Source organism: Cervus canadensis, chromosome 2, assembly GCF_019320065.1.
Source record: "Cervus canadensis isolate Bull #8, Minnesota chromosome 2, ASM1932006v1, whole genome shotgun sequence".
NCBI classification, from domain to species: Eukaryota; Metazoa; Chordata; class Mammalia; order Artiodactyla; family Cervidae; genus Cervus; species Cervus canadensis.
The window spans coordinates 17,196,931-17,224,580 of NC_057387.1; the positions used below are offsets into that span (position 1 = coordinate 17,196,931).

Consider the following 27,650-nt stretch of genomic DNA (forward strand, 5'->3'; position numbering starts at 1 on the left):
AAGAAGAACCAGAAGTCATTTGATACTGAACTTTATTTGTTCTGACCATCTGATAAACTGTCCACCCTATTAGGAAACAGAGACAATGCTGTCTGTAAAAGGTCAGAGAGAAGTCAAAATAAACTCTCTGACCAGATCTCAAGAACAGCCCTGGAGGAGAATCTGTGGCTGCTAGTCAACTGCCCAGTCAGGTCCCCTCTCTCCTTGGCTGTAAATGGGTGTTGATTCTTCAAGTTGCTGTCAGAACTGCTCTCTGGAAACCAATATCTGACTTTGGTATCCAGAGTCTTGGTTACAAAGAACTGAAAGTTACCCAGTTGTCAAGGAGAATCCACTTCTCTTTACTGGCCATGACCAAAAAGTGAGAGTTGGGGGTGAGGGGGTGGAGGGTGGGGGTTGTTCAGAGATAGAAATTAACTTGGGAATTTCCAGTAAACATTAGGCAAGGGCTGGCAAACTGATGCCACCAGAGAAGCCTCACAAGGTATGGCTGGAGATGCCCCAGAAATATTTCGTAGGAGCTATTTGTGCTATATAACCAGTGCCAAACAAGTAAGGGCTTGCTTCCCAGAGACCTCTTGCCACCTTCTTCAGCTTCTTCCTTAATTCAGACCCCACTTGTTCAGACCCTTTGGTGCTTCTGCCTCCCAAATCTAGTAAGGTGAAAGGGTTTCGCATCATCAAGCAGCAATCCTGTCCCTTCTCTCTAGTTTCTATAAGGAGGCTCCAAGGAGGGCTTAAGAGGGTGTGCGGCCTGAGAAGAAAAAAATGCCTGGGGCATCCAGTCTTTCCTGTTATTCCAGCTCTAGCCACATGGGGGCCCCTGGCTCCAGAGAATCCGGCACCCAGCCCTGGCTTTGCTCCCAGGGAAGGCTGCAGAGCTGGGACACCCTTGCCCAACAGGCCTGGAGCAGTTCCCTTTCACCAGCACCTGAGGGCGGGCGAGCGCGGGCGACTGCACCATGAAAGTCTCAGGTTTCAGGGGGAATGGCAGTTGCCTGTCTAAAGGCTTCTCTGTTTCTTGGAATTGTACAGAATGTCTCTGTGGCTTTTCCTCCTCCCTCCTTTTTTCCTGTTGACTCTCCCCATCCGGCCCTCTGAATCACCAGACTCCACAGGAAAGCAGCAGATGTTGACTTTACTTCGTGCAAGCCAACGTCAGCGCTCTCCTGTGGAGTGGGGAGAAGGCAGGAAGGTGAGAGGTGGGGGAATGGTGGAAGATAACCCTCGTCCTTTCCAGTGGGGGAATCTGAAAGAAGTCAGGGACCTAGGCAAAAAAAAAATGCTTGATTCCCAGGGACGGGGGAAAAAAGGGGCCCTACACTAAGGCCCCAGTGTAAGCTCTGAAGCCAGGATCACACGGAGGGAAGCACAGGGTGGGAATGTTCCTGGTTTTAGTGCCAGCCCTTCTTGTCTGAGGTGAGGCCTCATCTCTTGCCAGCAGCATCCTCATGACTCAAGTCAGGCTGCAGGTCGGGGGAGACAGTCCAGAGGCTTTCTTCCTCTTGCACCATCTGAGCCCCCAAACTTCTGCTCTTAGGCAAGTCTTTTGGAGAAGCTGTAAGAGAGGTCTTTATGGATTTTATTCTACATTCATTGCTCCAATTTCTCTTCTCTTTTTTCTCCCTCGGGTACTTTCTTCCGGGCAAAGAAGCCAAACTGTAGGGAAAGAGATAAGGGTCATCACCAAATGCCCTGCCTGGGGACCCTGCCAAAGGCCCTTAGAGGTATCTGAAGCCTTCAGTTTGTTCTGCTTCCAAAAATGAGATTCAAATTTATTTCATTTGACTTTGGTTTAATTCAACTAAGATCCGTGGAGGACAGTGAAGGAGATCTGGAGACACTCACAGCCTGCTTAGTTGCCCAGCACAAACCCAGTTTTCTTTGCTGTAATGAAGGATACCTTAACTCATGGGCACCATGCCCCATACTGTCCACTACAGCAGTGCTTACCTTCCAAAGGCAGAAAACAAGTAGAGCAAGCAGGAGCAGCCCTCCCAGGACACTGCCAATGAGGATCCACAGAGAGATGAGGACAGGGCGGGACTGAATCACCTCCAGGAGGCTCTGCATAGAGAGGCGAGCTGGTTTTTACTTGCACCCTTTTGCTCAATTAGCTTCACCCCACACTGTAGCAAACTCAGCCCCCAAACAGAAGAATAAAAGGGAAGAAACTGAGGTCAGAATGGAGGCAGGGGGATCCACCATTCTGATTGATCGCTTCTGACTCCCTGAATGCTGCCTAATGAAGACACCCCTGTTGTGAACAAGCTCACGGGTGCCCTGATGCTATCGCCACCCTTACTAGTTTCACAGCTCTCAAACTCAGTCTCCAGCCCTACCTCACTCCACCGGGAGGCTTCAGTCAGCAGTAGGACGCTGCCCTCTTCAGTGCCCAGTTCGAAGGTACTGACCACTGTCAGAGACTTGAATTTGGCCTGTGGAATGGAAAGAGATTTAAAGTGAGCCATGAAAAAAAATTTTTTTAATAAATAAATAAATAAAAATTTAAAAAATAAAATAAAGTGAGCCATGATTGGCCTCCCTGGTGGCTCAGCGGTAAAGAACCGCCTGCCAATGCAGGAGACTGGGGTTCGATTCCTGGTTCTGGAAGATCCCCTAGAGAAGAAAATGGTAACCCACTCTAGTATTCTTGCCTGGGAAATCCCATGGACAGAGGAGCCTGACGGGCTATAGTCCATGGGGTTGCAAAAAAGTCAGACACGACTTAGCGACTAACAACAACAAATACATCATCAGGTGGAACAGGTCTCAGGACCCTAATGGCAAAAATGAGGCTGGGGGGATAACTTCCAGGACCCTCAAGACCAGAAGAAAAGGTTGGAGAGCGATAGGGAAAGAGAAGAAGGGTAACAGATGGGAAGCCTGTGGCCCTTCATAGACTCTGCATGCTCTACTCCTCAGGAAATGCATTCAACACCTCTTTTTTTGGCTAACTCCTACTCTTCCTTCAGGTTGAAGTTTAGATGTCATCCCCTCTGGGAAGTAAAAAGGTGCTTCCTCCTAATCCCCATCACCCTGGACTAGGTTATAATATTCTGTTTATTTCTCTTTCACCTCTGTTGAACAATAAGATCCTTGAGGTCAAGTGTTAGTAACTTATGTGTCCCTAGTGCCTAGCACAACTTCTCAATAAACCTTTGTTAAAAGAGTAAATAAATGAATGAAAAAAGGATACCAAAGAGAGATAAAGAGAGAACCGGACTTAGAGAAGGATGGTCTGTCAGACTTAACTTTCCTGAAAAATGCCTACATCCCAGGGATCTTATATTATTCAAAGTAGATGGCACACAGGAAAATACAATATAAACTCCTAGTAGTAAACAGCTGTTATAATTAAGATATCATTGCCCTGCTAAGGAACTCACACTGACTCCTGACTGCCTATCATGTTAAATTCAACTCCTCAGCTTTAAAGAATTTTCATAATTTAGATCGCTTTCACTATACAATAAATATCACTTCCCACTACCCTCCATGCATATCCTACATGTAATATCAACTCTTTACTGGTTCATTTAATAAAATTATATTAAATCACTATAATGAGTTAACTAGACATGCTCAGTCGTGTCTGACTCTTTGCAACTGCATGGACTGTAGCCTGCCAGGCTCCTCTGTCCATGGAATTTTCCAGGCAAGGATACCAGAATGGGTTGCTATTTCCTTTTCCAGGAGATCTTCCCAACCCAGGGATCAAACCCGCATATATTACGTCTCCTGCATTGGCAGGCAGGTTCTTTACCCAGGAACCTTTTACTAGTGTCATCTGGGAAGCCATGATGCTAAATGTTGGGTATATTCTCCTTAGTCACAGGGGAGTATATACATAACACAGGGCCTTTTATATAGTAGGCATTTGATAGATTGATTGAATTTAGGTATCCTATATACCTTAGTGATAATAACACTAAGGGATGATAAGTGGAGGATAATACAAGAACAGTAACTAGCTTTGAGTGAGTGCATCTCATTAGTTTGTTCTTTACAACAACCTCATGAAGTAGATATTTTCTTCCTTATTTTACAGATGAGGAGAAAGAAGCTTAGAATAATGAAATAACATTGCTAGTAGGAGGCAAAGCTCAAACTTGAACATGAATCTGTCTCCGAAATGCCTATGCTAAAGTCCCAGAGAGCAGCAGCAGGGGAGAATAGTAGAAAAGGAAAAGTTTACCCTCCGGAAAAATTCATTGTGAACCAGCCTCAGTAGTCCAACAGAGATCTCGGTCCCCTTTGCCAGCCGCCCCAGGTGGCACCTCACAACCTGGCAGCGGGTATTGCTCTCATTCTACCGGAAGAGAGAAACTGATCAGGACCCTGGAGGGGGAACAATCCCCACGCCCCACTCCAGGCTCTACCTTCCACCCCAAAGCTCTGAACTCCACTGCTCCTCCCTGCATTCCTGCTCTGGACAACTTCTTCACCCTCTGTGACTCATACCAGCCTGCTTGTGTGCTGAAGCTCCTCTGGATGCACAGGGGGCCCTGGGGGTTCGGTCAGGTTCTGCACTGTGCAGCTTGCCTAGAGGAAGAGCCAACTTGAGGGATCCCCTGGATGGCGAGAGGCCGGCCCCTCCAGGCTGAGCAGGAGCACACCAGCCACACTCTTGAAGTTCTTCCCTGGGTAATCCCTTTCTTTCTTCTCAAAGAAGGTACATATGGAAAAGAAAGCACCCCACCCCCCAGAGAGGGAGGATCCCTGAGAGCAGAGACCCAGCAGATGAGGAGCTGGGTGAGTCCACCAGATCAAGGTGGCAGGGTTCCATTGGCCCCCAGGCCAGACTCACATTGTTAGTGATGACTTGAGACAGTGACAGGAAGTAGTTGCCCCCATAGGCCACAGCTGGAAGGAGGGCTGAGATGATGAGGCCGCTGACCACATAGCAGCCAAGGTTCTGAACCTAAAGGGAGGATTGGAAAAGGAAGGGGTGAGAGACAGAGAAAGACCCTTCCTCACCTGTTCCACTTTACCCTCGAGGCCACTGAAATCTAAGAGAGACCCTTCCCATCCTTTTCCCAGGACTCCTCTCCATCCCTCTGCTCATGCCAAGGCCCCTCTGGCTTCTTACCCTAAGAGTGGTTTTGAATTCGGGGCCAGGGCCCACTGGGAGGGTTCCATAGGGGTGGACCTCATAGCGGTGCAGAGTGGACTCGCTGCGTGGACACCAAGTCAGGAGGTATATGGTCACAGCCATGACACAGAAACACAGGCATATGATCAGCACACGGACAGATTCATGGTAGGAAGGGCCAGCACACGGATAAAGATATGGGGGTACACAGCGAAGACAGAAATGAAATATGACATAGACTTGGCATAAACTTTATGGCCACATCCCACCACCCCAGCTCCAACCCCCAGGGCCCAGCAAAGCCCTACAACTAGGATGTATAGGTATACCCATACCTAGGAAAGAGAAATGCTTAAAAGGGAAGGTTCAGCATGAGTGGGATTAAGGCCAAAAAGATGGGGCAACCCCAAGGGTTTGCTGTTCAGAAACACTGAAGCACATGGAGGGAGAGGGAGCAAACATAAAGAGGACGAGTCTGGGGTCAGAATGGGGTCCCAGTGAGGAGCTAAGCCATACCTGGAGAATAGGAGGTGAGGCTCATACTGAATGTAGGCTGAGGTCTGGGCTGTGTTATCTTGAAGCGTTCCATTTCTCTCCAGGCTACTGCTGTAGGGTCAAGGGGAAGGCTCACAGCCCAGCCCTGTCTCAGACACCCTTCTCTGGAGTGAGGGAGTCATGCTGCTTCCACCCCCACCCTCACTCCCACACCACCACCATCAAGACCTAACAGGAGAGGGCTGGGAGGAGATGCCCACTCCTCTCACCTGGTGGCTGTCAGCTTCACAAGGACCTGGCTCAGGAGGAAGGAGCAGCTAAACTCAAACTCTAGCAGGAAGGTCACCTAGGGGCAAGGGACATGATAGGTTTCTCTTCACGAGATAACTACAGAGGAATGTAGCCTCTGTGAGCCTCCTTCCCTAAACTCCCAGGCCCCACGGATTCCAGCCCCTAATCTCTCAAAGCCCCCTTCTCATCCTGGGCCCCGACTCACCTTGGCTCCCATCTGGAAGACAGGATGCCCCACGCTGCAGAGCCGGGCATGCGCAGAGGGGGCTGCACACTCCACCTTCACTGGGCTGTTGCTCTGAGAACAGAGGAAGCAGGCTGTGCTGGGGCTGCGACTGCCCTCTTGCCTGCGGCCTCTAAACACAGCCTTTCCCAGAGGTCCTCAGAGCAAGCACTCCAATTGGCTTCCTTCTTCCCCGACTCCCCTGAACTCCCTTCCCCAAGGGCACCTGAGGAGTAAAACTGGACAGGTGGAGGTTTCTGGAGAAGCCGAGACTCAGGCTAGTGTTGTAGGCATTCTCCTTCTTGTTCTCCAGAGTTGCTGATACCAGCACTTTCCGCCGACCACCTCGAACCACGAACGGGTCCTTCCTAGGAGTGGTGGATAAAGGACAGCCCAGAGTTGAAGGAGAGCCAGAAGTCTCGCTTCTGTTTTCCTGGGCAAGAAACAGCCCTCCATCTCCCTTCAAGTCCCTTTAGGTCTGTCTCAAGTCAGCCCGGTTTGGCCCGTTCATGTCCATCCCACCTGGAGCCTCTGATGTCCATATTAGCCTGAAGTACCAAATCTGTGACACATTCATTGTCAGGGCCACAGTCCTTGGAGAACGGGACCTAGAGGAGAGAGAAGGGGCTGAGGACTGAGAGGAAGGCATGGGAGAAAGGAATGGGATTGGAGGACAAGTGAAAAGAGAAGAGTGGGTGCCTAGGTCAGATTCCACTGTGATCTCATGTCTGCCCCCACCCCTTTCTCCTGAATTCACTGAGAAGTGCAATGTGGTGACGCAGGGGCGGGGGCGGACAGGGCTTGGCACTGCTGACCAGCTTTCGGATGGAGGTGGGTGAGCCCTCATCCAGCACGGGCCCTGGCTTTGTGGTGTTGTCCAAAGCAAATGTCACAGTCAAGGACACTGGCCGGAGGTAATCTGAAGTATCCTGAGAGAAACCAGAGTGAAGGATCATGGGGAACCAGGGTAAGGGAGACGACCCAGGAATCTTGGTAGAATGTGGCAATTACACTGATCATTTACTGAGCACTTCCTGTGTGCTAGGTACTGTCCTAAGGTTTTATCAATACTATTACATTTAATTCTAAGACAACTCCTGTAACGTTGTTATTATTAATTTCCCCCTTTCAGGCAAAGAAACTAAGGTTTGCAGGTGATGTGACTTGCCAGAATGCACAGGTGCTAAATGGCAGAGCAGGATCAAACCCAGATCAGCCTGCCTCCAAAGTCTGAACTCTCTCACTTTTCCCGCTTTGGCTTTCTTGCCTATCCAACAGAATCTCCTTCTCTGATGCAGCCTTCCCCTCGCTCCCAGGCCCCGATGCCAAGCAGTTCCTGCCCCCTCCTCACCAGCACGTGGAAGTGCAGTTGCTCACAAGTGACGTTCCCCACACTGAGCCGGAGCCGCCGAGGGGACAGCCTCTGGCCAGAGCCGTCAAATGCTGCCCGGGCTGCAGTTGTCCACTCGTCCAGCGATGCTGTGAACCGCACATCTGAATGGGGTGGGCAAGAGTGCGGGTGGAGAGGGGTCCTGAGACTAGGGCAGGGAGGGGTTGGACTGCTGCCCAGGGTGCACTCTAGTCACTCACAGAATCGGCGATCCCAGCGGCCAGGAGTGCGGGAGGTCACTTGGAAGCAAAGGGCTGCGGACAGGCAGGTTGCCTCCTGGCCTCGCCGCTTACAGTCCCTCTGAACCACGCTGATGGCCGACGGGGTCACATCTAGTGAAGGGGCCAGGCGGACAATGGGCCGGGAGCTGGGAACAGGGTGGGAAAGAAAGTCTAGCCATGGGAGGAAAGCCCTTAGAGAAAGGCGATCCCCAGTATTTGCCTCCCTGAGGTCAAAGGAAAGAATAAGGAGCTGGGCGGACACATGAGTCACCCTCCCCTGAACCTCTGGACAGAAGTAAGCTAATAGCTGATATTCAATAAGCACTTGCCATGTGCTCTAGGCATGGTGTTTAGATCTTTGTACGGATTATCACATTTAATCCTCACCACAAGCCTATAAGGCAGGTATAGTTATTACTCCCATTTTGTAAACTAGGATAATGGAAGCACAGAGTAAGTTGATCAAGAAGCCGGATGTAAGTCTGTGACTCCAAAGCCCTTGCTTTTAACAGCTGTGCCACGTTGGCCACTGCTGCCTGAGCTGGGACTGCTCACCTGAGCAGGATGGCTGCCCCTTGGGCACCCACGGCCACATCGACCAGGTCATCACCATCGAGATCCAGCCGGCCATCCACACTTCGGCCAAAGTAGCTGAGGGCCTGCGGCATGGAGACAGCGGCAATCCGCTGAGAGGGAGAGAGGAGAGACTGAGCAGGGACTCACACACCTGGTTTCTGAGGCCTCCCGTCCGGCTTTTTCTAATTCTCCCCTCAAGCATGAGGCTGCTGCTACTGCTGCTAGGTCGCTTCAGTCATGTCCGATTCTGTGCGACCCCATAGACGGCAGCCCACCAGGCTCCCCTGTCCCTGGGATTCTCCAGGCAAGAACACTGGAGTGGGTTGCCATTTCCTTCTCCAATGCATGAAAGTGAAAAGTGAAAGTGAAAAGTAAAAGTGAAATCGCTCAGTCGTGTCCAACTCCCAGCAACCCCATGGACTGCAGCCTACCAGGCTCCTCCATCCATGGGGTTTTCCAGGCAAGAGTACTGGAGTGGGGTGCCATTGCCTTCTTCGCAAGCATGAGGAGGAAGGAGAAAAACCTGTGTGTGTTCAGGAGTCCCTAGTACAGCAAATGTTTCCTGCCCCCATCGCCTCACCTCTTTGACTACTGATTAAAAAAAAACAAAGGCACTTGTTGGACTTCCCAGGTGCATAAGACTCCACCTGCCAATGCAGGGGACATGGGTTCAATCCCTAATCCGGGAAGATTCCACATGCTGCAGAACAACTAACCCCATGTGCCACAACTACTGAGCCTGCGCTCTAGAGCCCGAGGGTCACAACTACTGAGCCCTCGTGCTGCAGCTACTGAAGCCTGCACTCTCGGACCTGTGAGCCACAGCTACTGAAGCCTGAGAGCCTAGAGCCCGTGCTCTACAACAAGAGAAGCCACCGCAGTCAGAAGGCCGAGCACCTAAACAAACAGTAGCCTCCACTCAGCACAACTAGAGAAAGCCCTTACAAAAGCAACAGACTCAGCCCAGCCAAAAATAAATAAAAATAAACAATAAAAAAAAAGGCACTTGTTCAGCTTGGGTCTCAAGCCCAGGGGAACAATGATAAGAAAAGGGTGTGTACCCCCTTCCCCCCACCATGCCCCTGCTTCATCGGGGCTTTTCTGACCTGTGCAGGACGCGGCCGGACTCCTCTCTGGGCCCCGTGATAGAGGTACAGGGCTCCATGATGCCCATCCTCCAGGGGCGCCCCCACAGCCACATCAGCAAAACCATCTTGGTTCAAATCAGGAAGAGCACTCATGGCAAAGCCAAACCGAGCATCCTGGGGGGATTCTGGCTGAAGTGTTCTCTGGAGTGTCAGCAAGGACGGCTGGTGGCGGTGAGGAGAAGACCGAAGCTGCCGATCAGAGTCCTGACTTGTCGGCCAGCCCTCAAGTGTGTGTGCCTCCCCTCCCCCCTCTACCCCCTAAAGACAAGTTCTAGGGCATCCCAGCAAGTCTCACCTGGCCCACCAGATACACATAAACACGTCCTGTCTCCTTGTTCTGGGGCCCCAGGAACATGGGGGCAGCCACAAGTAAGACATCAGTTGTTCCATCCCCGTCGATGTCCAATGGGCAGAGTTCGCTGCCAAAGTACGAGCCAATCTGGAGAGTGGTGGGCAGTGGTGATCCCAGGGGAAAGGGAAGGCAAGATTATGGGCAAGTGGGAAGCACCTGCTGATCTGGTCCTCACATCCCTGACAACCAGAATTCATCACACATTTCTAAGGCCCCTCTCTTGCCCCTTCACCATCTTCCCACAGCCTGGAATCCCTCCCCCAGCAGCCTGGAGTCCCTGGGGACCCAAGGGCCTCACCCCGCCCCCAACCTTGGATGCCCTACCTGCTCCCCCTGGAGGCTCTGGGCGACCCTCACAGCCCCATCTTTCTTAAGTTGAAAGGCGATGACCTTTCCTCGATGTCTAAACCGAGGAGCCCCTGAGAGAAAGAGGCGGCGACCACCCCGCAAAAACATGGAGGAAACGGAGTAACCTAGAAGTGGAGAAGGAATCAGGGGTGAAAGGGAAAGAAAATGGGGTCAGAGTGGGAGGGTTCCCTAAAGGCACAGAAGGGGGTCCCAAGGAAAGTAGCAGATCAGTGAGAAACTGCATGAGTTAGCAGTGAGTACCTGATAGCCCCCACTGGGGAAGCATTTTCCCCCGCCACCCTCTAGTCCTTTGCAGCTCTCTGCTACTCACCCAGGTAGGCAGCATGGTTCTGCAATGCAGGGGGGAATTCATCTTCCAGGGCTGTCCGTGGTGGGAAGAGGCGGCGACCTTCTTCAAGCCATAACACTGAGCCCCCCCAGTCATAAGCCCCCACCATTCCAAAGAGAATCCCATCCTGTAGGGCAGAACCAGATGGGGTCACTGAAAAGACAGTGGGGAATAAGAAGAAAAAACTCTCCAGGAGTGAGAGGGTCACTGAGGGCAGACTGGGGTCGGTTGGAAAGGCATGGGACGGTCAGCATGGACGTTAGTTAAAGGGGCAGTGTAGAAGAGCACTGGGATTGAAGTTGTCTGAGTTAGAGGCTGGAAGGAGTCAGATGTTGAGAGGGGTCATGGGGGTGGTCAGAGTCTGTCCAACCTTTAGTTGATGAGTAGAGAAGCCAATCTGAGACATTTCCAGCCCAAAGGAGCTTTCATTTTCTCCATGGGACCCTGGAGTGTAAGAAAACATTGAGGCAATATAATGGAAGATGGTTCCCCCTTTGACCTAATAAACTTTTTCCAGGACTCCACCTATACCCCAGAACTCCCCCTGCCCTGTCCTCTTTTTCTCCAGAGTAATCATTACCCTCAAGGCCAAAAATCCGGTCCCCTAATGCATCCACAATGTCAGTCAGTGCTGCTTCATCTGTGACATTGAAGAAGAATTTCTCGTCTGGATCACTGGCAATAGCTCTGATTTCTCGAAGGAAAGAACTGGGGTCTCGCTGCCGCCGGAGGTAGTGACCAAGGACCTGGGGTCAGGAGATCAAGGTGGGGTGTGTTAGTTGTATGTTGTGAGTGGTCTGGGAAGTTATCAATACCAGTTTTCCTTAAGTTCCCAGTCCTCAGTGTCACCATCCCCACCCCCTCCCATCCTTCCAGATCCAGAGTTGATTCTCACAGCAATCCCGTAGCGTGTCACTCTTCCAGCCTCACAGGCCTGCAGTGCTGTGGGAAGCTCCTCTCCATCATGGGACTCCCCATCAGTGACAACCACCAGTAGCCTGGCAGCCTCTGGTCGACCCCCACGGGACTGACTGAATCCTTCTGTACTGAGAAGAGAAACAAAGGAGTGAGGTGGGATCAGATGTGTGCAGATAGATACACATAACCAGTACTTAACACTGTCAGCTGTTCACTGAGGTCAGACCTTTTGCCTTTTAGCCCATTTCCCCAAATGTCTAGCATAGAGACTGGCACACAGTAATAAAAGCTTGTGTCAGGGTGTCCTATAACATACAGAGCAGCATATCATCAATGCAAATAAGTATAAAATCCATCCACTCATAGATTCATTCAGCAAATATTGTATTTAGGGGGATAAATATTAATGGTGAGGGGAAAAAAGTGAAAGTGTTAGTCGCAACCAAATCTTTGGACCCCATGGAATATGCAGCCTGCCTTTCAGCCTCCTCCTCTGTCCACGGAATTCTCCAAGCAAGAATACTGGAGTGGGTTGCCACTCTCTTCTCCAGGGGATCTTCCCAACCCAGGGAATGAACCCAGGTCTCCTGCATTGCAGGCAGATTCTTTATCAGCTGAGCCACCAGTATGTAGAATAAAGAATGGTCAGGTCAGGGGAGTCTTCCCAGAGATGAGTTTTGTCGAGTTAGGAAAATGGGTGAGAACATGAGTGGTGGAAAACCCAAGGGCCAACATCAAAGTGGGAGTGAAGGGGCTTCCCTGGTGGTTCAGTGATTGAGAATCCACTTGCCAATGCAAGGGACACAGGTTTGATCCCTGGTCCAGGAAGGTTCCACATGCCACAGAGCAGCTAAGCCCATAAGCCACAACTACTGAGCCTGTGCTCCAGAGCTCTCGAGCTACAACTACCGAAGCCCAAGAGCCCTACAGCCCATGCTCCACAAGAGAAGTAACCACAGTGAGAAGCCCATGCACTGCAACGAAGAGTAGCGCCTGCCCGCTGCAACTAGAGAAAGCCTGCACGTGGCAACAAAGACCCAGAGCAGCCAAAAATCAATCAATCAATCAATCAACAAATAACAAATAAATCTTTTTTTAAAAAAGGGGGAGTGGAGGTATACAGACAGAATTCCATCTGCATACGTAAAGCAGAAACATGGAGAGACACAGACAGACACTTTGTAGAAAGGCAATGAGGAATGCAAATGATGGGCAATTTAGACTCACCCCACCTACCATTAGCATGCAAACAAACATAAGCAAGCAACACATGTCAGGATGTAAACACTGCACTCCAAACCTTCCCCTAACCCTTCTGGCCTCCAAACTCCCCTTCCCAGTGTCTCACCAGGCCATCATTATTGCTTGAGCAGTCTTTGTTTCTCGTCCCTCTCGCCGGCTCAGGTTCCTTGCTGCTCTCACCACTTCTTCCTTGGTTCGGAAATCTCCCAGGGACCACTCATGGACAGAGCTCTCTCCATATTGTACCAGTCCCACCTGAGAATAAAGTGTGCACGCTAACAGAGTGTGTGTAATGGGCAGGGGGCGGGAGAAGGAAGTATGTGAGGGAGGGGAGATGAGCACCTGGATACTACTGAAGAAACTGCCTACATTCATCTTCTCTCTCCCTGATTCTTCCCTCCATGCCCACCCATCCTGCCTTCTCTTACCTGTATCTGTTCCGGGTCAATAAACAATCTCCCTACCAGTCTTCGTAGGAAGGTCTGAACTTCAGACCATGGATAGATGCTGTTGGAGCCATCCAAGACAATGACGACATCCATGTATGTGGGGCAGCCTAAGAGAAGGGGTAATGGTGATGGGGAACAGAGAGGCAAAGGATATTGGGCATGGGGGCAACATGGAAAGAAGTCACAGGAAATCGTTAGTCGTTCAATAGTGTCTGACTCCTTGTGACCCCACAGACTATAGCCCACCCGGCTTTTTTGTCCATGGGATTTCCCAGACAAGAATACTGGAATGGGTTGCCATTTCCTTTTCCAGGGGATATTCCTGACCCAGATTGAACCCACGTCTCCTGCAGGCAGGAGTTCTTTACCACTGGCAGGCAGATTCTTTACCACTGTGTCACAGGAGGGCACATTTAATTCAAACTATTAGGCACTTCTTACATACAGGGAAGATTACCCAGTCCTGGGTAAATATAGAACTGAATAAAAGAGAATATGGGAATACATACAATTGACTCAAAAACAACGAAGAGGGAATTAAGCACAAGTGGAAACTTAGCAGCATTTTATGTTGTGAGAGAACAATAGAGGGTCAGTTCTGATGGTGGGGAATAAAAGGAGGCAGCAACTGAGAAGATACTGAAGACTGGAGATGTTTGAAGAGAACGTAAGGAAAGGCATTTGGGTGGAGAACACTTTAAATAAAAGGAGATGGAGGTATAAAAACAGATGACATACACAAGAAAAGTGAAGTGAAGGCTATAGCCAAGGTGTAGGGTATGGAGGGATATAGTGAGAGTTGAGTTCTGAAGTTGGTTAAATCAGTTCGGACACAACTGAGTGACTAAATAAATCAGTTCATGGAGTCTTGATGCCCTGGTAAAGAGTCTGAATTCTTATCTGTTAGGAAACATGGAGCGTTCACAGACACGTTAGGTCACAGTGAGGATAGCCATGCAGGTCCCTGGTCAAGCATCATACATTGAGGCCCCATCTTTTTCCCACCCTGCACCCCCTATTCTGGGGACTTGGGCCCTCCTCCTGGCTCACGTTGTGCGGTGGGTGCCAGGCTTCCCTGGGGCCGGAACGAAGCATCTACACGGGCACATATTCCAGAACTGAAGACAGATGAGCCGCAAGCACGAGACCAGAGAGGGGCACAAGCCTGGGGATTGGTGAGGGAAACAGTTACTCCCAGGCTTGCGAGGGCATCCTCAGAATATGCTCCTTGTCAACGGAGGCAGTGAGACCACTCCCTGAGATTTCCCTTCTTGCTTTCTAGGGTTTTTAACACCTTGACCTCTTCCCATAGACCAATTTCCCTTACCAGACTGCCCTTTTCTCTACCACAAACTTTCAGAGACCCTACCACCACTCTTTCCTTAGCTTACCATGAATCCCCCATTGCCATCTGTCTCTAACAGAGACATCCCCAGGTGCATGTTCACAGCAGGACGAGATGAATTTCCCAGTGGATGGTCACCTGGTTGAAGGGGAGTGGAAGAACATGAGGTCACGAGGTCACAGATGGGGTGACTGAGTTCAAGGTGATTTTGGAAGAGGATGAGAAGGGGTCAGGATCAATTCAAGAACGAGGAGTGTGTGGGATATGGAGGTGAATAAGTGAGGTGTGATATCACTCATATGTGGAATCTAATTTTTTTAACTATATAAATGAACTTGTTTACAAAACAGAAACAGACTCACAGACTTAGAAAACACATTTATGGTTACCAAAGGGGAAATGTAGGGTGGGGGATAAATTAGGAGCTTGAGATTAACATACACACACTGTTAATATAAAATAGATAACCAACAAGGACCTACTGTATAGCACAGGGAACTCTACTCAACATTCTGTAATAACCTATATGAGAAAAGAATCTGAAAAAGAATGGATATATGTGTATGTATAACTGAACCATTTTGCTGTACACTTGAAAATAACACAACACTGTAAATTAACTATAATCCAAAAAAATTTTTTTAAAAAGAAGTGAGATGTAAGGGATCAAAGCCACTAGTATATTAAGGTTAGGGGTTAGAAGAGTGAGGAATCTTCTTACCCAAGTGGCCCTTGGCACAGGGGGCACTGTGGGAGCCCCCTACAAGGCAGCGATAAACGTCCCCCCTTCGGTCACCTGAAGGCCCATCCCAGGGGGCACCCACCAGCATCCTGGGGGGAGGAAATGAATACAAGCACAGTGTGAATATGACACTTAAGATAGGCCAGAGGGAAAGGGCGTGGTGACGGCAAGGCTAGAGCTCCAGTCACTTCCAAAGAACCAGGTTAGTTTCTATTTCCATCCACCTTGCCTCCCCTTTCACAGCTCTCCTCCAGTCCCAACCCCTTGGCCCCCTGATTTGCTCCTCACCATCGTCGTCCACCCCCAACATGTTGTAAGACACTGTATCCAAATTCAGTCTCCGGTGGGCCTAGAAATAGGCGTGGGCGATGCACATCCAGGTTAAAGGGGGAGCAGAGACCTGGGGGGTGGGGGTGGGGGGGCAGGATCATAAGGTTAGCAGGAACCAGTCAGAAAGGCTAATGAGTGCAAAGAGGAAAAGGCAGAGAGAAGCCGCAAGGGGAACATACTGATCTCAGCCTAACTCCCTTCGTCTTACAAGCTGCCCTGGACTCCATCAATGTCATGCACTCAGAGCTCCAAGCAAGGATGATTTCCTTCCTGTGTTTGGGTAGAGATGTCTAAGCTGTGGCCCTCTGCCATGCTGTTGCACAGCTGTATTTCCATTCCTATCCTTGAAATCTCATTCACAGACATGCCTGGAAGAGGCAACTTCCTCTTTTCTGTATCATTCCTCCTACACATCCTCCTTTCCAGGCCAAGTGAGGGTTGCCTTTCTGCAGCCCCAGAACAACTTTTCTTTCCAAATTCTACCCAAACCCAGGACCACAGGGAGAACAAGAGGAGGCTAGAGAACACTGCATGTTTGGGTCTCTTCTGGTTTCTTCTTGACTCCCAGTATCATTGTTACTCTCTCACTCTTTCTCCAGTGTCTAGGTCTCTGGTTGATTCCAGCCCTGGAAACCTCAGTGGTAATTAACTGGGTGGAGCCACTTGCCTGCCTACACACATGGTTTGCCATCCATCCTTTCCAAGGGTCCCATCACCCCCAAAGTTTCTCACCATCTGCTTCCTAACTCATCCCCCTCCTGACGCCCCTTGCCTGCTTGCATTTCTTCCTTAACTCTCAGCCCACTCTGAAGACCCCCGCAATCATGTCCTGGCTGACTGTTCCCTCCCAACCCCAACCCACTTAAAATCAGAGCTGGTATTTTAGGAAACAAAGATTACAGGGCACTGATGAGGAAAAATTCCAGGCCTCTTGTCCCTCCCATGCTTCTTTCCCTGAGACTTGCTCCTTCAAGTAACCCTTCAGGCCACCCCACCACCACTTTCACCAATGGCTATTGCTCTGTCTCAAAACATGCTCATTTTCAGAAAGGTATTTTGTAAGTGAGCCTTACTGCATCTGGGAAGCTGGCAGGGCTATACTACCAGTAACTGTAGCTCATTGGTTAGATAAACCCAGAGTTCTGACCACACTGTTAGTTATTCCTCAGGAGCCCACAGACCACCAAGGATAGGGAGAATAAGGGAGGGGTGGGGGCGGGTAACAGTAATCAGACTAGCCGCGTGGAAGTTCACATCATGTTTCTTTTTGGTCAACTCCAAGGTTTAGGACAAAGTTTTATATAATTGGACATAAATATTACACAAGGCAGTGGACAGCTTCAGCCTTTGCCAGGCAGTCATATGTGTGGGCATAAGAATGCAAACCCATGCATGCATGCGCACACATGTACACACATACATACACACACACACACACACAACATAGAACCAGTTAACCTCACCACCTAACTCCCAAAGAATTTTAACTGTAAAGGTCCCAAGGCCAAAAATCTGTGTATCTTCCATTCCCACCAGAAACCAAGAAGTTAACCTCCCTCACCTGTCAGGAACATCAGGGGCAAGAACAGGTGAGGGATGAGGGGGAATTCCATGCCTTGATGTTCTCTGTCCGTGTGAGAAGTCCTCTCTGCCTCTGTCCCTCTCCTTCTCTGTTTTCTTTACTTTCCCTCCCATCCTGCCCCCTCCCACCAGCAGCTAAAAATAAAGTTGGAAGGAATGGGAGGAGTGATGGTGGGGAACTGTGGGGAGCCCTAGCCCAAGGAAAGGAGGAATGAGCGATTTTAGTGTATTTCTCTGCCTTGGTGCTGCCCCCTGGAGGCATCATTTCAGTTTCCAAAGAGAACGTAACTCTTGACTTTCTGTCATTTCTTTCTATTCCTTTTTTTCTGTCCTTTGTTGTTTGAAGCAATAATGCTTTCCCCGAGTTTGGAATAGAAGATAGGAGTGGGAAATAGATTCTTTTTACAACCTAACCTTACTTATCTCAATCTGGAATATGGAAAATTAAAGAGTTGATAACAGTGATACCATTTCCCCACCTACTCAAAGAGTCCGAACAAGTGAAGACACAGCCCACCCACAAACCAAGACTCACCCACTCCACTTAGTTCTGCATGTGACTCTTAGCCTATGCTACCTATGGTATTATAGCTTTTGGAGGAAATATAAACCATAAATTGGTATGGGGTATGTTTTGTGGAACCAGTATAATTACTTTACCATTATACCCTCATCTCCTCAGCTAGGTTATAAACTTCTGCAGTTGGGACCATGGTGCCTCTTAGCTTTTATATATCTACCACTTAGTATCATGGCCTACATACTGTAGACACTCAATAAAAGTCTGCAGGTAATGATGCCAGTGGCTAATCCCATGGAAAACCCAAACCAAAGTAACAGAAATAGGGGCCTCAGATGACCAGAACACACAGGACCAGACCAAATATCAATGAGCAAATTGATCTTTAATCTGCTAACCTGGAAGGCTTGCTCTCCATCATGGGCTTGGGCCTCAGCTATTTACACAGAATCATTGTACAATATTTACAAGATGCTAGACATAGCATCATTCTGGATAGGCAAAGAAGGGGTATGGAAAGGCTAGAACAAAACCATGAAATCAAAGTGTAAGCAGAAACTTGCAGGTGTGAGTGGAAAGAAGGGGAATGGCAAATCATGAGGGAGGATAGTGAGGTAGACATAAGCGAGGAAAAGGAAGCATGAAACTACTTCTGGTGCATGTGGGAAGAGTCCACTGGGACACAAAGCCTTTAAAATTATGATCTGGAGTCTGGAGGCAAAAATAACTGCCACAAGTCACTTTTGTGAGGAAAAGGAAGAAGGCAATTAGAACCTTACAGACCATACCTTCTACTTCCCATACCAAAAAGTAATTCTGCTGATTAAATTCTTATGACAGAGGGCTGAGAAGGTACAAAAGGGATACAGAGACAGAATATTAAACAGACTTAAGAGACAGTAAAGAGTCAGGGGAGACACAGACAATGCAATGAAGGAGGAAAAGAACAAAAGCTCCAACAGATCTGAATATCTGAATCATCCAATTGATTTCACAAATCACCTTTCCTCATCTCATCTTCCCCAAAGCTCCTTCCTTTTATTCTCAAATCTCTGGATTTTAACTTTAACCAAGGAGTGGAGTTAGAATGAGGCTGGGACACAGGGACGATCTATAAAATTCCATCTCACCAATTCAGGTCCCCTCCTTATCCTGTAACAGCATATCAGGGTTTGAGTCGTAGCCAAGGGCAGATTAGGGTGAGAATAGACAGGATGGAGGACACGAGGCCACAAAGCCCCACAATCCCAGGGCCACAGCGCCAGAGGCCTAGTTTGTCCAGTGGGATGAAGAGATCACAGGCATTTCTGACCACATCCAGCAGGAGAGGAGGATGACCCCGAAGGACCCGAGCCAGCAGCAGGACCCGGAGCCGAAGCTTCAGAGCCACCTGGGGCAGACCTCCTCCTGGAGCCCCTGGACCCCCAGGTCCTCCAGTTTCGATTCCTCCTAGGACTCCTCCAGAACCCTTCAGTCGCCGGCTACAAGCTGAAGACTCTTGTTCCATCAGTAGGCGGATCTCATAAGCATCACGGCTCAAATTCATGATGAGGGAAAACAGATAGTACCTGGGATACACAGAGAAGAAGGGTCAGGATGGGTACATATACCCACCGAGCAAATCCAACAGAACACTTAAACTTTTTTCCCTCATAGTGCAAACAGATTATACATTAAAATATCAGAAGTGAATGTTATTACCCACTATTAGAAATGTCCTTCCACCTTTCTGTAACTAATGTGTTTATGTATGTGTACCTTAAGATCCTGATTTAAAAGTAATGAGGATCATGAAATAGTCCAAGATTAACTTCAAATTTCACTTTTCCACTTGGCAACCGATTAGCACACATGCACTCAACCTGAACTACAATAATGCAACTTTTTTTAAAAAAAGAACAGCTTCAGTTGTTTCAAAGATTGACACACATAATTTAAATACAATCCTTTTCTTAAAAGGGGGAAAAAAAGAAGCCAAGCTTGCCAAATGTGATAGATTGTAAATTCCTTAAGAACAGCCTACATTAAAAAAATTTTTTTAAATCCATTCTGAAAACAGTGGTCTGTATTCAGTTTAACTGTCCTACCTCTAATATATACCCTGAATCCAATCACATCTATCTATTATACTTAGACCATAGTCTAAGCCAGGGGTGCCCAATCCCTGGAACTGGGCAGTACAGCTGGAGGCGAGTGGCAGGTAAGTCAGCGAAGCTTCATCTATATTTACAGCCTCTCCCTATTGCTTGCACCCCTTGGTCTGTGGAAAAATTTTCCACAAAACTGGTTCCTGGTGCCAAGAAGGTTGGGGGCCATTAGTCTAACCCACCATCATCTCTTGCTTGAACTGCTACTTTAGTCTTTTAACTGGTTTCCCCATGGTCACTCTTGCCCACCACACCTAACAATCTAATTTCATATAGCAGCTGGCATAAATGTAAATCACATTATACCCTTTCTTAAAACTCTCGATGGTTTCCTTCCTATCACATTTAGAATAAAATACTACAGAACTCAACAAGCCACTCTGCCTCTCTATCTTGTACTATTCTTTCCCTCAACCACTATGCTCCAACCTCACTGGTTTCTTTTTATATTTTGATCCCATTCAGCTGATTCCTGCTTTAGGATCTTTACATTACCTAGTCCCTCAATCTGGAATATTCTCCCTCAAAAATCTTCACATGGCTGGCTCTTCCTTGCACTTCATGTCTGAGCTTAAATGTCACCTCTTCAGAGAGGTCTTCTCTGACCTCCCATTCTAAAGTAGCAAGCCATTTACCATCTTATCACTTGACCTTATTTTAATTTCCTACACAGCATTTACCACTCTCTGATGTTTTTCTTATTTACTGTGTCTTTGTCCCTTCCCATTACAATGTAAGCTCCATAGGAGGAAGGATCTTATTTGTCTTTACCACTGCATCCTTGTGTCTAGACTTCTGCCTAGCACATAGTAAGAGCTAAACAAATATTTATGGAATGAAAGAGTAGACATGGCATAGAAATTCTTCTAGGGAGTTGCTTTTCCATACCATTCAAGCCATGCCTCTGCCCCTACCCCTCATATACCATAAGCCTTGTTATAATTGTAAATCTGAGAAAGATGAAAAGCAGGACAGAAGCAGAGATGGAAAGAAGCAATATAATGTAAAATAACAAAACAAATCATAGGGAAGCAAAAAAAAATATAGGTGATATACAGACAGAAAATTTCATTCTCAAATCATATTCCTTTCCACCTTCACTACCAGCCTGCTCTTTAATCCAAGCCAACATCATTTCATTAGAGAATCTTCTCCTCTTTAGTTCTACTGCAATCCATTTTCCACAGTACAGAAAGAGAGATCTAAATGCAATTTGAATCATGTTACATCCCTGCTCAGAACCACTGGACTTGGGATAAAATTTAAACAAAACTAAATGAAAAAAATCCTACCATTACCTAGATGGGCTTGCATGAATGATCTGGCCCTGGTCTACCTCTCCAGTTTGAACTTATGCCCCTCCTCAATACTGTCAACCACACTGGCTTTCTTTCTACCTCTCTAATTCCAAGAAGTCTTTCTTGCTTCAAGGCCTTAGAATGAGTTATTTTCTGTTTCTTCTTTCTACTGCTTGCTTTGTATAACTTCTACTCAGACTTCAGGTCTGAAACAAAATTTAATTTTCTCAAAGGGTTCTCTTTTTCCTGACCTTTCTATCTAGATTAGCTCCCCCTGTTATAAAGCTCTAACATCCTATGTATGTGCTAAGTCGCTTCAGTTGTGTCTGACTCTGACCCTATGGACTGTATCTCGCCAGGCTCCTCTGTCCATGGAATCCTCCAGGCAAGAATACTGACGTGGGCTGCCATGCCTTCCTCCAGGGGCTAACATCCTATACTTTCCCACAAATATTCGGTTTGGTGATTATTTGTTTTAATATCGGACTCCCCTACTAAACTAGAAGCTTCATGAGAGCAGGAACCATATCTACTTAGCGCTTTGCTTTATTCCCTGGCTCACAGTAAGCAGCTACTAAGTATTTTTAGAATGAATGTGTAGACAGTGAAGGGCATAAATCTGTGGTATAGACAGAAGAAGAATTAAAGCAATATAATTAATATATAGTCTTGCCCAATCTTAGTCATTCATCATGAAAGAGCATCTGTCTTCCATCTGCCCCCATTCATTCTTCTCTGATGGTTTTAAGATCTAAATGAAGATTGAAGCCAAGTGATTAAGATGTGTATATTCTGGGAACACCCTAAAAGATTGTTCTCTCATGAAAGGCAAGGGAGGCAGTATGAAGAATACGATAGACCTTGTAGGATAAAAGAATATCAAACCTGAAAGAACGCTGGGCCCACTTCTCCTGATCCACACGGGGAGCGAGTCCAGACTTCCCAGCCCATAGGACATTGTCACAGGCGAAGTACAAGGCTCTATTGAGATGACTAACAGTGATGCAGAATCTCAGGACAACATCTGATAGGTGCACAGCTCGTTTGGCTGACTCAAGGGCATCTGCTGAGTTACCGAGGCGTAGAACTTGTGGGGAACAGCAACAGAAAGCAAGGATTTGAAAGTAGAAAGGCAAACAGACAGCAAGATACAGAGAAAGAGAGAAAGCAAGAGAGTGAAAATCAGGCAAGTGATAGAAACAATAATAAACAATTTTTTAAAAAACAGCAGAAAGTTCAATCTTTTTTAGTTCAAATTTTTTATTAATTTGTGTCCCAGTTTAGCTTTCTCAAATCTGCCTCATTCTCTCCAATCCTTCACTGACCTTATCCCTGCTCTCTTATCTCAGCTGGGAGGCCTGCACAGGATAAGTACAGAGGCAAACCACGATGAATTGGCACTGGTCAAAAATAGGAAGGAGGGACTAAGAAATAATGGCTGGGGATGGAGGAAGTGTTGGAGTAATAAAAGGAAAGGCCTAGTTACTTACGCTTTCTTCCTAGGCTCAGATGACCTTCCAGTTGTCGAATCTGTTTCTGTAACTCAGGACTGGCCCCATGTTTCTGCAGTGCATGGCCAAGAAGGGAGCAAGCATATTGGGCAGCCCTGAAGGAGAGAGAGGTAAGGTAAGGTGGAGACCTCCTTTATCTCCCCCTCAAAAATGTCCTCCAAAAGGCAACCATGGATCACCCCTTTCCCAGTTTGAGACCATTCCCCTTCCTCCTCTTCAGGCCTATATCTTAGTTTCTTCCCCAGGCCAAGGGAAGAGAAAGGCATTGAGGATAAAAAGGAGCCTAGTAGGGGCTGGGAAACACTACTTCGAATTGAGGAAATAAGAGATTTAACAATGATGCAGCCTGAAGAGGACAGTGAAGAGGGCAGGAGGACCATCGCAAGATCACAAGCACTTCAGTGTGAGTGTGTAATGTTCAGTGAGGGGGCGGGAGATGGCTGAAGAACAGGTCAGTCTTCAAAATTGGTGAACTAAGAGATCTTCAAGGCCCTTGAGATGAATGAAGACTAGAAGGCAGGGCGGAGGTGGAGGAGCTAGTGGGTGACAGTAGGGTAAAGGGGACAACGGGAACTCAGGAGTGCCTCCGTAGCTCTGGGGACAGAGTCCACCTAGATCGCTATCTGTCACGGGGAGAACGCTCCTCGTCCCACCGTCGCCCAGGGAGGAAAGTGTTGGTCTTATGTGAACACACAACCCTGAGCCGCCTCCCCGCTGGCCCACTCGTGCCTCAGTTTCCCCATCTTTCTCACGAGCAGGAACGAACCAAGGCCTCGCGGCCGGCTCAAATCAGCCCCTCGCGGTCTGTCCGGGCCCCCGTAGTCCGAGTTGACCCTTTTTGACCCCCGTAGTGTGAACTGACCTCGCCTCACGAGGCTCTTCCTCTGCCCGCCCTCCTGCCCCCCTTTCCTATTCGGGCCGCACCTACACAGTCGCTCCCGGGCCTGGCTCTGGGCGCTGAAGCGGACCCAGGCGTCCATGACAGCGGCGGCACCCGTTCTGCAGCTCCGCTCCCGCCCCACTTCCCGCCCCACTTCCCGCCCCACTTCCCGCCCCTAGTCACGCCTCCCGGACGACCCAACGGTGCCGCGCGAGGAACAAACATCATCAGAAAATAAAGCGAGTGGAGCCCGCCCCTGAAACGGAATTTCAGAACGAGAAGCACCTGTCTCTGGGCATACGTCTGTATGGTTTGTGTGTTTGGCGGGGGGGATTGGGGGAGGTGGAGGGGTGTGTGTGTGTGCGCGTGGTCTCCGTCGTCTCATTCTCTTATCTGAAGATCTCGATTTCCCGAGCAAGCTTCCAGAGGCACAGTCTTCTTTAAATATTCTGGACCAAGGGTGAGGTTTGCAGGAGTCGAGGCGGAGCGAGAAGGCGCCGCAGTGCTCTCCCCAGGACCACTAGGATGGGGTTACCCCTGACCGAGGGGTGCTCACAGGGGAACACTCGCAACACACACACACACACACACACTCCCTCTCACGCTCCTATCTAATTCAGAGCTCCAGGGTCCTAAAGGAGTCTTTGGAAGTAGAAGCCGGCACCAGATTCCTAGTCCCTGCAAGCCCCTGACAGTTGGACAGGTGACCTCCAGATTACAGACAGAGTCTCCAGAGGTAGAGGCTTTAGTGGACGAAATTCGCAAAATAACCATCTCAGATCCTGCGAAGGAGAGAGAAGAAACTGGACGCAGTTCACCTCTTCAGACCCACACTTCATCGCCCCACCCCTTTTCTTTCCAGGTCACCATGTCTGCAGGCAACGTTACCCCTTGGGGGTCATCAGCGGCGGGGGAGGAGGTCTGGGTAGCATCAGGAGTAGAGGTGGAGGGCGCAGAGCTGCCCACCTTCTCAGTTGCCACCAAGGTGCGAGTGGGAGTGACTGTCGTGCTGTTTGTTTCTTCGGCTGGAGGGAACCTGGCCGTGCTGTGGTCAGTGACACGACCGCAACCCAACCAGCTCCGTCCCTCTCCGGTACGACGACTGTTTGCCCATTTAGACGTTGCCGACTTACTGGTCACTTTTGTGGTTATGCCCCTAGATGCGACCTGGAATATCACTGTTCAATGGCTGGCCAGGGACATTGCATGTCGGACACTCATGTTCCTGAAACTAATGCCCATGTATCCCGCAGCTTTCCTGCCTGTGGGTCACTGGGCTCGACCGCCAGGCAGCTGTACTCCACCTGTTTGGACCGCACTCAGCTGGAAGGAAACTTCTTGGGGTAGCCTGGGGACTCAGCTTCCTGCTTGCCTTGCCCCAGGTGAGTGACTTGGGACTCAGGGCTAGACTGAACAAGAATTTGAGTACACATGAGCCTTCGGATTCAAGGGGTGTGCTTGGCCATGGTCAACATTAATCCTCAGGGTGGGGTGGGAGCCTCTGCTCTTTTCAAGTTAAGATCATTGCATGTTAATTTGTATTTCTATTGAGTCTTTTTTACTACACTTGTCTTCCATCTCTTTGCATCATACTAGTCCCACCTCCTTCAGATTATTGCAGGAAAGCTTCAGAGCATGGAGTTTCCTCCATGGGAAGATATTAAGAAGACAGTGACAAGAAAACGAAAAAAAAAAAAAAAAGTGAAATCTGGGACTTTGGGTAAAACTTTGTGATACCTTCACTCATCAATTAAAAAAAAAAATGCAGTTCCCCCAGGTGCATTAAATGCTCTATCAAGGATAGAGCAACAAAGTCCTGCCTTCAAGAAATTTATAGATGAGTGCAGAGTCAAATAAGTAGGCAATTACAATATAATGTCAAGTGTTATGCTAAAGCTAAGCATAACAGCTAAGGAACAATGAGGGGTGTCTGACCCACTTTTGGTCATTCAGGGAAAGCTTCCTGACTTCCCAGAGATATCAAAATTTCATTCTTGAAAGACAGGTGTTAAAACAAAGCAGGAGGAATGCTGGAGAAGGTGGAGGGTAGAAAATCTCAAAAGTAATCACAGTTAAAGTTGAGGGCTAGAAAATGGCAAGTAATGAGCCTGGAGGGGAAGGAAGAACCAATTTCACAAATATTAAGCTTGTACTTTATCCTAAGGGCAGTGGGGAAACACTAAAGTAAAAAAGGTAGAGAGTGACATAACCAAATTTCTATTTTTTACTCTAGCTTTATTGTGTCAAAACTGAAACAAAAGGGTGCATCTGAACTTGAGTACCAATTAATCAAATCTCAGTAGTGAAAACAAACTATAAATCTAGAAAAAAAAAAAAGCTAAATATGGAGCAATTCCTTCAAAACAAAAACAAAACCACTAACACCATCTGAGAGAAGGGAGTAAAGCAGCATCTCTGAGCCTAGGGTTGGGATTATGTCAGGGAGAGAGGTAAAATTTCAGTCTCAGGAAAATGCATTGTAGTCACATTTAAGATTGGATTCCTAAATCCTCAAATATTAGAAATGTAACTACCAAAAGTTAGTCTGACTGCAGTTCTAAGACAGACAAAACATACTGCTTCCAACAGTATGTTGTAAACAAGACCCCTTTTGCCTGTTGCCTCAGTGCAAAGAAATTAATTGAGTTTATATGAAATGAATTTTAGAAGTGGACTGGGAACTAGAATTAGGACTGTTTTTGTTGTTTGTATTAATTTGCTCTGTTTTTTTCTGAGTCTAGGCTCTACCATTAACTAGCTGGATGACTGGCTGAAACACTTGAAATGCATAGACCACAAGATTATGAAATAGATGAATTTCATCCTTCCTTGTAGCCTAACAATCCAACAATGCAATTTCTATTTGCTTCAATAGCAAACTGATGGTAACATGATTCAGGTGCAAAAGATGTTATTTTGGGTTCCAAATTATCAACCTCTTGTATAAATTCTGCAATGCCCATATGTTGCATTTAAAATATGTAAAAAAAAAATTGTTAGCATGGTCAAGGGAATATTGGTGTAGTTAGAAATTATTTTCGTAGACTCATTTCCAGGTATCAGAAGTAAAGGTTTCTATAGTAGGTGGTAAAATATAAAATGCATATAAAATAGTCAGAGGCTGGACTAAAATATAAGTCCCCGAGCCTTGCCTATTTTTAAAGCTTCTCACAAGTCAGATGTTTCTAGGCATAGTGCCAAGCCATGCACAAACATCACCCTCACCGCAGTGCTCCCCCTGCCCCCCCACCCCCACCACCAAAAGGAAAAAAAAAAAAAAAAAACCCAGCCAGGAATATATGGACTCAAGATAGGGTTAAAGGAAAGACCACTCCCCGACTAGAATAGCCTGGTCATAACGCCAAGCAGTTCATAAAATCATATGTCTGTGACTAATACTATTCACTTTTCCTAAAAGTCCCTCATGCCAGCTGAAATTCCTTTCTGAAAGGCCTCATATCTAAGAATTTGATACCTACTAAGCCTGCCTTTTATCAAACTGACTCAATCTACCTTACCTGAACCAAGGTACAAACCCTGAAGCTCTCAATTGAAAAATGCTCTTTACTGGTTCAAACCAAAAACCAGTTTACCAAACAAAGGAGGGGCAGCCAACAGCATTTGGAAAATGTTAAATTTTATTAATGTTATTTCACCATTATAGTTATTGTACATAGGACTATTACTAAAGTCACTTTAGAGAGTGACTGCAAAACAGCCTGCAACTCTAGCACCTCCCATTTTATAAAAGATTTCTTTTTTCCACAGAATTAATCAGACACATCAAGAAAATTATTTCAGCTAAAAAAGGTGAGGGGGAAAAAATGTTGGTGAGGTGGTAGAGATATCCTCTTGTAAAATGGTAGACAGTACTCAAAAGACAGGATTCTTTAAGTTCTGGATTTAATAAGCATAGCCTAAGAGGAAAATAGGGATTTTCAAGATACATTTCTGACCTTTTAAATATGGCACCACGGATGTACCATTACTCAGCACTGCAGGGAATTAAGAATGGATTGAGATTATGCACTGTTTTAGCTCCCAAATTTCCTAACAATCACACACACAAAAAAGAATGAATTAATCGGGAGGAGACAGTGTTGAATTGGTAGGTAGCTTGGCAGGGGAGAAGGGAGACCAGTTCTAATAGTCCTTGACTCCAATCTAGCTGTTCCTGTTCCATACCGTCCGACGCGCTG

At 47.6% G+C, this 27,650-nt stretch overlaps 3 protein-coding genes across 9 annotated transcripts; 1 reads left to right on the top strand and 2 right to left on the bottom strand.

Annotated features, from left to right (window-relative positions):
• Positions 1-15: 15 nt before the first annotated feature.
• ITGA10 (integrin subunit alpha 10) lies at positions 16-17,847 on the bottom strand. Of its 5 annotated transcripts, none has more exons than XM_043456758.1 (30): positions 17,076-17,847; positions 15,473-15,584; positions 15,164-15,273; positions 14,489-14,580; positions 14,148-14,262; positions 13,113-13,204; positions 12,755-12,903; positions 11,384-11,534; positions 11,069-11,234; positions 10,859-10,932; positions 10,471-10,615; positions 10,116-10,264; positions 9,735-9,878; positions 9,398-9,601; positions 8,271-8,401; positions 7,695-7,861; positions 7,456-7,598; positions 6,920-7,033; positions 6,627-6,712; positions 6,331-6,472; positions 6,087-6,179; positions 5,860-5,936; positions 5,612-5,701; positions 5,093-5,177; positions 4,811-4,924; positions 4,465-4,545; positions 4,199-4,312; positions 2,343-2,438; positions 1,954-2,067; positions 16-1,659 (listed from the first exon to the last, which is right to left on the bottom strand). In XM_043456758.1, exons 1-30 carry the CDS (start codon positions 17,125-17,127, stop codon positions 1,594-1,596), a joined length of 3,468 nt encoding a protein of 1,155 aa, XP_043312693.1. In that variant the 5' UTR covers positions 17,128-17,847; the 3' UTR covers positions 16-1,593. The 5 variants fall into 5 exon arrangements, with proteins under 5 accessions (XP_043312693.1, XP_043312691.1, XP_043312690.1 ...); XM_043456756.1 differs by having other exon boundaries at positions 8,271-8,374; positions 13,077-13,204; XM_043456755.1 differs by having other exon boundaries at positions 5,612-5,698; positions 13,077-13,204.
• Positions 17,848-17,981: 134 nt separating this feature from the next.
• On the bottom strand, positions 17,982-23,619 carry PEX11B (peroxisomal biogenesis factor 11 beta). Its single transcript, XM_043456802.1, has 4 exons — positions 23,496-23,619; positions 22,551-22,666; positions 21,946-22,147; positions 17,982-19,183 (listed from the first exon to the last, which is right to left on the bottom strand). The coding sequence occupies exons 1-4, from the start codon at positions 23,549-23,551 to the stop codon at positions 18,781-18,783; spliced, it is 777 nt and encodes a 258-aa protein (XP_043312737.1). The 5' UTR covers positions 23,552-23,619; the 3' UTR covers positions 17,982-18,780.
• A 54-nt stretch (positions 23,620-23,673) lies between these two features.
• On the top strand, positions 23,674-26,584 carry LOC122433856 (gonadotropin-releasing hormone II receptor-like). Of its 3 annotated transcripts, XM_043456840.1 has the most exons (4): positions 23,683-23,756; positions 24,314-24,544; positions 24,705-24,833; positions 26,193-26,584. In XM_043456840.1, exons 2-4 carry the CDS (start codon positions 24,320-24,322, stop codon positions 26,223-26,225), a joined length of 387 nt encoding a protein of 128 aa, XP_043312775.1. In that variant the 5' UTR covers positions 23,683-23,756; positions 24,314-24,319; the 3' UTR covers positions 26,226-26,584. The 3 variants fall into 3 exon arrangements, 2 of the variants coding, with proteins under 2 accessions (XP_043312775.1, XP_043312772.1); XR_006267193.1 differs by lacking the exon at positions 24,314-24,544 and having other exon boundaries at positions 23,674-23,756; positions 24,612-24,833; XM_043456837.1 differs by lacking the exon at positions 23,683-23,756 and having other exon boundaries at positions 23,945-24,544.
• The last annotated feature ends 1,066 nt before the right edge of the window (positions 26,585-27,650 follow it).